General features: G+C 49.4%; 1 protein-coding gene across 1 annotated transcript in view; it reads left to right on the top strand.

Moving 5' to 3' along the window:
• Positions 1-12228, top strand: part of RPH3AL (rabphilin 3A like (without C2 domains)) — a 177972-nt gene that overhangs the window by 15841 nt on the left and 149903 nt on the right. Inside the window, 1 exon segment of the mRNA XM_029211702.1 lies at positions 1221-1311. Coding sequence (XP_029067535.1) covers positions 1221-1311 — 91 coding nt within the window.

Genomic DNA, 12228 nt, shown 5'->3' with positions numbered 1-12228 from the left:
GCCAGGCCCGGCTGCTAACCTCCTCTCCAGGGGAGGAGAGGGCTCTTCTGAATGCCCCTCAGTATATCTTGCCAGGGTGTGGTGGCCGATGTGAAACCTGTCACTGTCCTTTTAAGGAAGGGGTAGGGGGCTGCTCTGTCAGCTGGGGGCTAGCGGAGACCAAGAGGACCACTTTCTCCTGACTTTCAAATAGGCATTCTGTGATGTTTTGTGTTGGCTCTCAACTTCTCCTGTGTACACTGTACTTCTTTACCTCCTTGGAAGGCAGGAACCTCATCCTAAATGTCCACTCTGTCCCCCTCGGGGCCTGCACTGTGCTGGACACAGGTGTCCGATGCTACCCCAGAGACCACCTCTATCTCCTGGAACTTTCAGGCTGCTGCTTTGTGCCTGAGGGCGATTTCCTCCCCCACCCCCCACCGGGGCTGAGGTTGCTCTCTGGTCCGGGTGTGGCAGGCTTGAAATGCCAGGAACCCAACCCCCCCAGGACCCATCAGCCAATGCCTCTGGGGAGTGTAACACCCCAGCTCCCTCCCCCTCTGCGGGGATAATCCTGACAGTGTTTCCCTGTGGGATTGAGGCCCTGTTGCCCGGTATGGAAGCTGTTTTCATAGTGTCCCTGGGTTGGCCCTCTCCCCTTCCCTGCATCCTCTCCATTGAGATAATCTACTTGCAGTGCAGTCTTTGCTTCTGGAAGAAGCTAAACTAAGGCAGTACATGGTCCTCACTCAATATTTGTGGAAAGGAAGAATATTAACTTAGAACAAGTAGTGTTGTAGGGCCCTTTTAATGCTCCAGAACTTTGCTTGAAATGCTGTTTTGGGGGATTAGAGGAGGCCCATATTGATATGAGAAGCAATATCCCTTTTGAGACTTTCCGTAATAACCTCCCAAAGATGATGTTCTGGAACTCACTTATTTTGAAGGCCACATAGGGCAGGGAGTATATTTAACTTTTTTAAAAAAAGGCTTTAGGGAATTCGGGGCATTTTCCTTGGGCTTCTGAAAGCATGCTGTGTGAGGAATTTTACCCATGAAATTAATTTAAAATTTAGAATTGATACAATCTACACACTTTCTCTTTTTTTGTGGGTGGGGGAGATTATACATATCTAATTGTGATGGGAAATTAAATAACAAAGACATGCCAGATTATTTGAGAAAAAAAGGATATTCGTTCGGAAAAGAATTTTATTCATTAACTTGCTTACTCTCTTAAGGAAGGAGCTGTGGCTTCCGGGGCCTCGAGCGGCGTTTTGGTGGAAGGTGAGTTGAGCTCATCAACACACCAGACACATGCTTCCTTCAGAGGTAGGTCTGATTTCCTTTTATTTTTATTCTTTTTTTTTTTTTAACACATAAATGTGTGGTAAGGATAAATGATAAGCTTGTCCGTGTCACAGGTGGGCTTTCACTCAGGTGGAGCTGCTACTTCGGGATAAGGTTTCCTTTAAAGCAGTGATTGGGGCTCTCGGTTGTCAGCGAGGGCTGCTGGCCGCCGCTGCCGCCGTCTGGTCAGAGAGGTAGGCTGGGTTCTCTGGGGCCTCCTTGTCACCGGGGCCAGAGTGGAAGCCCCTCAGGGTCCAAACCCGGTACCGCTTCCTCCGGTTCTGCTTGTAAATGCGAATCCTTTCCTTTTCTGCCTCTGGGTCGGCGAGAACGCCATCCCAACGCAGACTTTCGTTGATCTGGTTGGAAAGGGTCTCTTCTATTTCGGCAAAGCAGGGGAGGCATATGGCAGAGGAGTAAGAGGGGGTGAGCTTGCTTTCATCCCTGTCCTGTCTGTGCTCTGGCCCCGGGCCATGATCTTTGCTGGGACTTAAGATGTCACGGAAGGATGGAGACAGCCGCTGAGTCTTCAGGCCTCGACTCTGATGTTTATCTGCTGAGCAGATGGGTGGTGTTAGCGTTTGTGATGCCTGCCCTCAGCCTGCTTGGGGGTGATGCCCAAACCACTAAAGATGTGAGGGGGGACCTGGAGGCCCCTCCTCACCTGGGGCCTCAGGTGGCCAAGCCCACCAGCCCCGTACACATCCACTGCCTACATGCTTTGGGTTGTCATTTTGGGGAGGGAGGAGCCATTTATCGAGCATGTACTATGAGCCAGGTCCTCTGGGTAAAGGCTGTCAGCCCTATTTTCCAGGTGAGGAAACAGACTCCCAAAGTTTCAGTCGGTTGCCAATGTCACAAAGCAGGTGGCAGAGCCGGGATTTGAACACACACCCGATTGCCAGGGCCCTGTCCTTTCCACACTGCCCCCCACCTCACCTACCCACGTGCTCGCCAAGGTACTGCCCAGTTCTGGGAGCCTATGACTTACCCCTATTCTAGACACTTTATGATGGAAGAAATGAAGAACAACAGAAAAGCTTCCTAAATCTGACTGTGGAAAGCATTCTGCCAAGCCAGGAAATACTTTTTCTGTGTGGCTTATACTGATTTTTAAAAATATTAACAGCCCTTCTGAATTATATAACATGCATATACAGTACTACAACTTGTGATTCTTTAATCAGCTCATCCTATTTCTTTGGGATAGAGGAATCTCCCTCCCCCCACCAAAAAAAAAAAAAAAAAAGAGAGAAGAAAATAAGAAAAAAAATCCTCTCTTGGCATTCCTATACCTTCCTACTCCCTGAAAATTATTTGGTGTCCCCTGCTGACAGTATGAGGTACATGCCGCTGTAACCTTTAGAGGCAGAAGCTAAGCTAAAAAGATAATACATTTCCTCATTTGGTTTGGCAGATGCACATGGCGCTTATTGACCTAAACTCCAGAATTGCTTTCTTGCCTCTTTCTTATGATCCCAACTGGAGAGGTAATTATGATCTGTCCGTCGCGCCTTCTGCCTTCAGCTTGTCAGGGGAGCTGGTTCTGCATAAAGAGGGCCGGCACCCAGGAACGTGAGCCCAGGACTAGTCGTGCTGGAGGTCAGGGCAGCTGTGCCAGGGTCGGCGAGAGCCACCTCCCTGACAGACAGGAGCCACCAAGGCGAAACACACAAGGACAGTGGAGACCTACAGCGCCCCTGGACAGGTGTGCTCTACGTCACTGTTGCACTCTCTCCACAAATGGGTGCTCAGGGGCTTTGTCGAGCTCCCAGGGCGTTCTATGAGAACGGAGGGCTCTGTGCTTTTGGGGAGGCTGTTAGTGGGTGTACGTCTGTGAAGTGTCCACGGGAGGGCCTGGAGTGAGAACCCCACGTGTATGGTCATACGCGTACTGGAGAGGTCTAGGCATGTGAGTATGTAGCGGAGCGTGTGCTTGTGCGTGCAGACTGAATGCGTGTGCCTGCTGGGGTATCTGTACTTTAGCTTTATTTGGCGATTATATTGGTAGAAGGGGGTGTTGTTGAGGGTGTCAGGGATTATAAGAGTGTGTAGCAGTGACTGGTGTGATGGTGTTTGTGTGCAGTCGAAGGGTGGCCTCCGTAGATGAGGGAAAAGGAAGGGCGGTCTGTACAGGGAGCACACTTTATGTGCATGTCCTGGGTGTCTACATAGAGGCAACCAGAGTCAGGTGCCCCTAATAAATGAGGGTGAAAGGAGGGTGTCCAGGCGGAAGGCAGGAGCCTGTGATTCTGTGTATGAGTGAGAGCATCTGTCACTAGTGCCTTAGTAGCTGTGGATGGGGACGGTCTCTGTGTGAGGATGGGGGCATCTCTTCAGGAGGGCTTGAGATTTCTGTGGGGAAGGAATAGATGTTCAGGATTTTAAACTGGGACTGAGGGAGGAGGAAGATGAGTGAGTGTCTGTGTAAAGCTAGGAGTCACAGTGTGGGGCTGGGAGGCTCTGTGGCGTGTCTCTGTGTGGGGTTGAAGGTCTCCATTGATGTTGAGAATTCTCGACGCAGGATTTGGGGTCTCTGCGGACATGGATGGTCTTTGTGCGGAGGGCTGGATCATCATCGTGCGGAGAGAGGGAGGACCTCTGATTGGGGCTGGCGAGTTTCTGTTTCTGGGCTTAAGGTCCCCAAGTAGGTGGGGGTCTCTGAGGGGTGGGGTGGGTGTCCTCGGAGAAGAATCTCAGGTATGGGAGCGAGGCAGACGCGTTAGCTGCTCCTCTTACCGTGCCCCTTCCCAGACCCCTTGGTCTTTCTCTTCTTCTTTTTCTTCTTCACCTTCCGTTTGGTCAGTTCTGAGGCGCAGCCCGAGATGGGGGGCAGTCTGGACCCCTGCGAGGCCGCCATACAGCCCTCTCTCTCCTCCTCCTCGCCGTCCCCCGACACCCCATCCCCACCGCCGCAGTCCATCCACCCGCGGGGCCGCCCCCCGCGCCTGGGGCAGCAGAGACCCGCTGCGACTGAGCCGGAGGCTCCGGCGGCGAGGGCCAGGCTAGGGCCACGCGTCTCCACGGCGACCGCCGCACACCGCGCGCGTGCGCAGTCCGCAGGCTGCTGCCCAGGAGCCGCTGGCGGAGGAGATGTGCGCATGCGCATTTCATCCTGCGCGCTTGCTTGGTCGGCGGTGACAAGAGGAAAAGTGGGTACCGAGATTGTGAATGCTTGGGTTGACACTCATTTTCCACTCCTGTGCCCTTTTATTATTTATTTATTTTTAAAGCATTTATTTATCTATCTATGTTTATTTATTTATTTAGGCTGCCTCTCATCTTAGTTGTGGCAAGCAGGGGCTTCGTTGAGGCATTAGGGCTCTTCATTGCGGCACGAGGGCTTCTCTCTAGTTGTAGCGCGCGGGTTCCAGAGCGTGTGGGCCCTGTAGTTTGCAGCACGTGGGCTCTCTAGTTGAGGCACGCGAGCTCAATAGTTGCGGCCCGTGGGCTTAGTCGCATCCCCGTGGCATGTGGGATCTTAGTTCCCTGACCAGGGATCGAACCCGCGTCACCTGAATTGTAAGGTGGATTCTTTACCACTGGACCACCAGGGAAGTCCCCTGTGCCCTTTTAAATGCTGTGTGTTCTCTCCTAAATTTTTATCTCCTGAGTTCCAATCTCATATGTCTATCCTGGCCTTTTAAGCCCACTGTGTCCAAAGTCATTTCTCCATCATTCTTCATCTCTGTGAACAAAAACAGCTGGTCAGTCCAGAGCCCTGGCAGTCTTCCTTACCCCCACTCTGTCCCTGTACCCTCACCTAGGCTGGGGCTGACCACCGTGTCTGGGATGTGAACTTCTGCACCCCCTTCCTAAATGGTCTCTGCTTCCAAATCCACATAGCTGCTAGGAGGAACTTTTCTTTTTTAATAATTTTATTTATTTATTTTTGGCTGCATTGGGTCTTTGTTGCTGCATGCGGGCTTTCTCTAGTTGCGACGAGCGGGGGCTACTCTTTGTTGCGGTGCACGGGCTTCTCATTGCGGTGTCTTCTCTTGTTGCGGAGCACGGGCTCTAGGGCGCGTGGGCTTCAGTAGTTGTGGCTCGCGGGCTCTAGAGCGCAGGCTTAGTAGTTGTGGCTCACAGGCTTTGTTGCTCAGCGGCATGTGGGATCTTCCCAGACCAGGGCTCGAACCCGTGTCCCCGGCATTGGCAGGTGGATTCTTAACCACTGCACCACCAGGGAAGCCCAGAACTTTTTAAGATGATGAACAATTTCACTCTCTTGCTTAAAACCCTCCAGGGGTGTGGTGGGGAGTGGGCCATCACACGACTGAACTTTAGTGTGGCTTATAAGGCCTGGTATGATCTGTCAGCTTTTCTTTCCAGGTTAATCCGCCACAGATTGTATTTTCCCAAAATGGCTGCAGTAATAACTCTTATTCCCCAGGCTCTTCTAGAATCTTGCCACTCCCACATCAAGAGACACAGTCTAATTCCACTCCCTTTCAATCGGGTTGGCTTGGTGGAGCCACATGTAGCCAGTAGAATATGGTGAAAGTGACACCGTGTGACTTCTTAGGCCAGGTCATAAAAGGTACGGCACATCCACCTTGTTAGCCGAAGACTTGCTCCTGGAGACCTGAGCCTCCTGCTAAGACATCTGATGTCTGGGTACCCTGAGGCCACCATGCTGTGAGGAAGCCCAAGCTAGACCACATGGAGAGACCCCCAGACTATGTAAAAGGAGAGAGAGAGAGATGCCCCAGCTGCTCCAGCCCCCACTTTTCCACCTCCAGCCATAGTCCGACTATAACAGCAGGAGAGACTCCCAAGCCAGCCTCACCAAGCCAAGCCCTTCCTGAATCCCTGACTCAAAGAAACTGTGAGAAATAATAAAATGATTGTCACTGTTTAAGTTACTAAGTTTTGGGGTGATAAGTTATGGAGCAATAGATAACTGAAACATCAGTCTTTGATTTTAGCCATTCTAGTGTGTATGAAGTATTTCCCTGCAGTTTTAAGTGCCATGTCCCTGATGACTAATGATGTTGAGCACTTGTCAAACTACTTATTGGCCATTTGTGTAACTTGGTTTGTAAACTGTCTGTTCAAGTCATCTCCCATTTTGTCATTGGGATATTTATATTTTTATTGTTGATTTGTAAAAGCTCTTTACATGTCTTGGATATAAATCCTTTGTCACATATATTGCTGCAGAGATTTTTTTTTTTCCAGGTCTGTAGCTTGTCAATTCATTTTCTTAGTGGTGTCTTGTGGTAAGCAGAATTTTTATATTCTGATGAAGCCATTTTATAAGTTTTTTTCTTTTTGTATACTGGCCAAGGAATCTCTGAATCTACTCTGAGATCACAAAAGTACTCTTCTGTTTTCTTCAAGAAGCTTTATGGTTCTGGGTTAGGTCCACCATCCATCTCAAACTCATCTTGTGAATAAAGTCAGATAGGAATCGAGATTCATTTTTTTTCCAAATGGATTTCCAGTTGTTCTAGAAATTTTCATTGAAAAGACATTTGTCGTGGTCCGAATGCAGGTTGGAAAAGAATTTCCAGGCACAAGGCAGAATGTAAAGAAGATAGAATTTATTAGAGGGAAGGGTCGCCGCCACAACAATGGGCCGACTTCCTAGTAGTCTGGTAGAGTCAAGCCTGAACATGTGCTATTGATCAATTTTTATAGCCAGGAAATGAAAGAACGGTCCGAGGTGAAAATTTTGTTTACTGATTGGTCGAGGCACATATACCTTCCTTCTATAGAGTGGGAGTGGGACAGGCCAGATGCCTTTCCTTATTTGGGACAGGTCCCATTGCCCAGGTGGGCGTCACCCAGGTGGGCTCAGGAATTTCGTAACCATCGCGACACAGTGGGGAGGGCGAGTAAGAGTCCGGTAGGGGGTGTAACACCGCCGACACTTTTTCAGGCAGGGTCGTCCTTTGTCGCTGGAGCACCACAACGTTCCTTTCCCACTGACTTGACTTGGCACTTTGGTAGAAAATCAACGAATTGTATATGTGTGACTCTATTTCTGGGCTCTATTCTGTTCCGTTGATCTATTTGTCTTTCCTTACAGCAGTACTACAGCGCCCTGATGATTGCAGCTTTATAGTAAGTCTTGATATTAAATAATGTTAAATCCTCCAACTTTGTTCTTTCTGAAGATTGTTTTGACTCCTCTAGAGCCTTTGCTTTTCCATTTACATTTTCAAATCATCTTGTCTGTCTCTTCAAAATAGCCGGCTGGGATTTTGATGGGAATGCCGTCAAATCTATGCATTTTGGCACTCCTAGTACTCAGTGAGGATCGTCGTTAGTGCTGATCCACACACAGGCGTGAGTGGACACATTGCTCCGTAAAAGACTTTTCGGTTCTTCTATTTTCCTCCATCTCTCACCTGCTGTCCAGCTCCCTAAAGTATCCCCTACAGGTCTGCACACAGCGAGTGCTTGTGATCTGCCCCTTGACCGTCTGCTTTTGTCCCCAGGAGCTGAGTGAAATGTAAATCACAGAGGTCCTTTGTGCAGGTGACCACCTGCTAATGGAGATGTCTGGGGTTGGCTTTCCAGATACCCTACACTGCTGACCCTGGTGCTCGCAGACAGGCGCTTACAAAGACCGGCTGCCCTCCTTTTCCGAAAAAGGCTGGCCTGTCTTCCCTCTCAGCTGGTCCTCTTTGCCTCGATGCTTATCTGGTAGGAGGCAGCTAGGCCACTTCTCTTCCCAGTTTTTGTGAAGGTTGCATCGAGGTTGTGCTGAACCAGCCAATCAGCTTCGAGAGACAAAACTCACATCCAGCAAAGGAATACATTTTTTGGAATAATCATAAAAATCCCTTGCAAGTAGAGAGAGATAGGGTGAGTATATACCTGTTTGATAGATGAGGAAACAGAGAGATGCAAAGTGACTTGTTCACCTCTCAGTGCTAATTAGCCTCCCAGCTGGGCCTGGAGTCCACCTTCCCAGTTTTTTTTGTTTTTGTTTTTAATTTTTTTTTTTATTTTTTGCGGTACGCGGGCCTCTCACTGTTGCGGCCTCTCCCGTTGCGGAGCACAGACTCCGGATGCGCAGGCCCAGCGGCCATGGCTCACGGGCCCAGCCCCTCCGCGGCATGTGGGATCCTCCCGGACCGGGGCATGAACCCGCGTCCCCTGCATCGGCAGGCGGATTCTCAACCACTGCGCCATCAGGGAAGCCCTACCTTCCCAGTTTTACACATTAGCATCTTGCAGGAAAACAGTTGACTTTACAAAGGTGTTCACTGCCCAACAGAAGAGATGATAGTGTTTTCATTGTTTGTTTCAGCTTCCTTGTTTGTACTTCTCTTTGTGGTTTCAGTGGCTGTGATAGTTATGAGCTGGTAGGAGCTAAGGTTTCTTTCTCTGCAAGGATCAGGTTGTCCCCTTTGGCCAGTGCTGACGTAGGCATGCTTGGGTGGAGCTTGCGTCTTTGTCCCTCCCTGATGCCTGCTCAGCCTTGGTCCCCCCAGCTGGCTGGGCTGCTGGTTCCAGCTCTGCTCTTTCCGGCCTACTTTCTCCATGCTGTCAGCTCCTTCCCCAAGGTAGACAGGCAGTGTCCACTCTTTAGCAACACCAGCCTTAGACTTGGGCAAGTGGGGTCCCTGCCCTGGGCCTTGCGCTTCACAGGACACTGCTCTGACTCTCCCCTCACGACTGTATCCTTCCCTAAGGGACAGGAAGTCTGTGGAATCAAGGCGTCCTTCCCACCCAGCACCTCACATTCCTCCTCCAACTTGTGGCCCACAGTCTGAGTACCTGGCACCTTGGAATTTCTTGCCCAAATGACCCCTGCCTGCTTGTAGGGTGTATCTGGGCCTCACTCCTGAGTCCATCCTCCTGAGTAGCCCTAGGCCAAGGGCAGCATAGGTGGAAACTCAATAGGCAGGCTGAGGTGTCCAGACCTATGTATTCAAGGGCCTTCTCAGTGCAGGATGGAGCTGGGTGTCGGAAGAGAAGGGGGCAGGCCGTGGGCTGGGTGCAGAACCCCAAAGAGCCAGAAACTCTAAATTTAAATCTGGCCTTCCAGACTGGTATGAAGGTCTATTTGTCAAGGTAGAAAGATAGTATTTATTTTATTTAACAGTATGTCAATTTATTTTACCACTTTTAATATTTAGACATATGGTATGTGGGCCTCCACCTACTTTTGCCCCAACAGGGCTTTGCAACTGTTGAGAGCAGGCTTGCTCTTTATTTTTCCTCCTTTCATAAGCCACTCCAACTGCTTCCTGATTTTCACTTCGTACCTTATGGTACCTTAAAAAAGAAGGAAAAGAAAAATCCTACAACCTCTTAAGTAAATCGCATTATAGCCATATGGCAGACTACTTGGGAGTTTCTAAAACAGAATGAGGCAGGCTGGTTTAGGCTGATTTGGGACAAAGGCAAAGAGAGTGTCCTTGGAGAAGAAGTAGAGCAGTGTGAAGGGGTTGCTAACACCTGCTACCCTCTCCTCACTCCCCTCCAGCCACACTGACCCACTGACCACCTAGCTGTTTCTCCTACATGTCCACATCTCAGCCCAGGTCTCTGACTTCCTGTTCCCTCCCCCTGAACACTCTTGCTCTAGATGTCCTGCCTCCATCCGGAAGGGTAGAAGAATATGTCACCCCCAAATATGCCTCTTTACACAGGGTCTGGGTGCTTTTCAGATGTGATGGTCTGTTCCTCACGTCTGGGCTGCTCTGCTTGTCTCTTCATATGACAAACCCCAGGAAGCTGGGACCTACACAGGCAGCTCTGTTTGTACAGCCCCCTCCCCACACCGTCTGTAGTTAAACGCTACCCTGATGAGGATGCTGGAGCCTCTCTTGGGGCTTTCGTTTCCTTCAGAACGTTCGTTGATTGTTCTACATCTTGGCACCCAGTCTATTTCCGGAACTCAAAGATCTAAATCGCTGTCCCCATGTTTGCCTTTGTGGGCTGCTGTTTAACTCCGAGTCCTGGACGCCTGTTGGTTCTGAGGTGATGAGGGAGCCCCAAGGCTCCGACTCACCAGGAACATTTCTAGAAAGTGTTAAAGAAAAACAAAGCTGGATAATAGTTAATGGCGGTAAAGACAGATTTTATTCGGTACTACTGCAGCGGGGGAAAGAGACTTCTTTAGAATAGAACCGAGCTTGGTTCTGATCTAGGTAGAGGGCACTTGGCCTTTAAAGGGAGAGTAAGGGAGTAGGGAAGGGGAGTGAGTGAGGCATCAAGCATAGTCAAGACAGTGAAAAATTACAAAAAGCAAGGAAGTGGTCAGTGTCAGTATGATTAGGCCATCTTAGTCTGGCCTAATCACTCAACCAAGATACCTGCCTAAAGAGATTGAGACACAGGGGCCCCGTCTTCCCTTATGGTTATATTTCAGAGGAATAGCTCCCAGGTCCATGAGAAAGACACTCCTGGGTTCCAGGAGATACACATACATCTCAAAGGCACAGAGAAAGGATTTACAACAATAAGTTTTCAAAATAAATGCTCTAAGGAAATGGAGGCCAGGAGCCTGTCAGCAGGCGTTGGCTGGAACAAATGGTAAATTCCCTTGGCAGACGAGCTTTCTCAGACAGAAACTCAAGAGGGAGGGAGGGACTGGGTCACTGCAGGGACACTGTGGCCTTAGACTGCTAGAAGCCAGGCTAGATTTTTTTTTTTTTCAAGTCTCTGTGTGTGGGAGAGTGGACAAAATCATTTGTGTTGGGAGTTGCAGTTCTCACAGGCCAAGGCTGAGGCCTAGTTGAGAAGTGGGTTCAGAGGTACCTGATGGAAGTTTGGTCAAGGAAAGAGCCTTTGTCAAATGGAAGGTGGAAGTCAATGACGTCATCCCTGTAGTTTGGGAAGCCAAGAGTGAGGGTTTCCGGGTCTTCCACCTGATTAGGTGGCCAGAGGGTGCCAGCCAATGTGGTCCTGGATCACTACAGACACCCAGAACTCCTCGGGCTCTTGCACCCACTTCGTTGCGACGCACAGGCTTCTCATTGCAGGCGTGTCCTGCCACCTAACTTGTCCACACTGCCTGCTCCCCATCTCCAATCTTCTGAAAGTGTCATCGGAGACATACAGAAGGGCTGTGGTTTACTGGACCAAAAGAACACCACATGCCTTGAAGTAAGAAGAGAGTTTGAGCTTTAATCACTAGTTTGTACCAGTGTGTCTCTGGGCACATAAATGAGCACGTCTATAACCTGAGGACATGAATGTCTATGCCACACATTATTACATCAATCAGTGGCACTTGGAAATATATAAAACTCTATAATGAGGATGTATTTTATTCATAAAGTCTTCCATTAGCAAGCAGTCCCATCTGTAGGAGTGAATCTGTGTAAGCCAGTATCTATTTACCTTTGTCTCTTAGACTCAATAGAAAAGAGGCATGTCTTCTTTACACACACACACAAATAGATTGCTGATTCTCTGTACTCTTGATGGTGCCTCAGAATTCAAGGATATGAGACTGGAAATGATTGGCCAGCTGTAAACCACATCCTTGGCCAGGTGCCCGGGACCCTTCTCCCACTGGTCCCTACCTACCACTCTGGGCTCATTTTCTGCTCTGACTCACTATTCACCAATCCCAACCTTTCGACATCCCCTTTCTTGCCTTCTCTGTGCCTTTGCACCTGCTGTTCCTTCTACCTACAATGTCCTTCCCTATCTGGCCCACCTGGCAAACTCCTAATCCTTTGGGAGGCTGAACAAGGGTTTCCTCTGAAAAGCTGGATCTGAGCCCTGCCACACTGTAGTTCACTCCTCTGTGTTTCTTTTGTATCTTATGTAGCCACAGGGGTAAGGTAGCATAATGGCCCTGCTACTACCTGCTGTATGACCTTGGGAAAATTCCTTAAGGTGTTTATGTCTCAACTATCATAGCAGTAAAATGGAGATGAACAATGTCCTACTTCCATGGCACCTGTCTACCATGAGATCAGTACA

This window comes from Monodon monoceros, unplaced genomic scaffold (assembly GCF_005190385.1).
Source record: "Monodon monoceros isolate NGI ecotype Baffin Bay Population unplaced genomic scaffold, NGI_Narwhal_1 Super_Scaffold_9, whole genome shotgun sequence".
NCBI lineage: Eukaryota > Metazoa > Chordata > Mammalia > Artiodactyla > Monodontidae > Monodon > Monodon monoceros.
The sequence above is the reverse complement of the archived record's forward strand: the minus strand, read 5'-3'. Positions and strand labels throughout refer to the sequence as shown.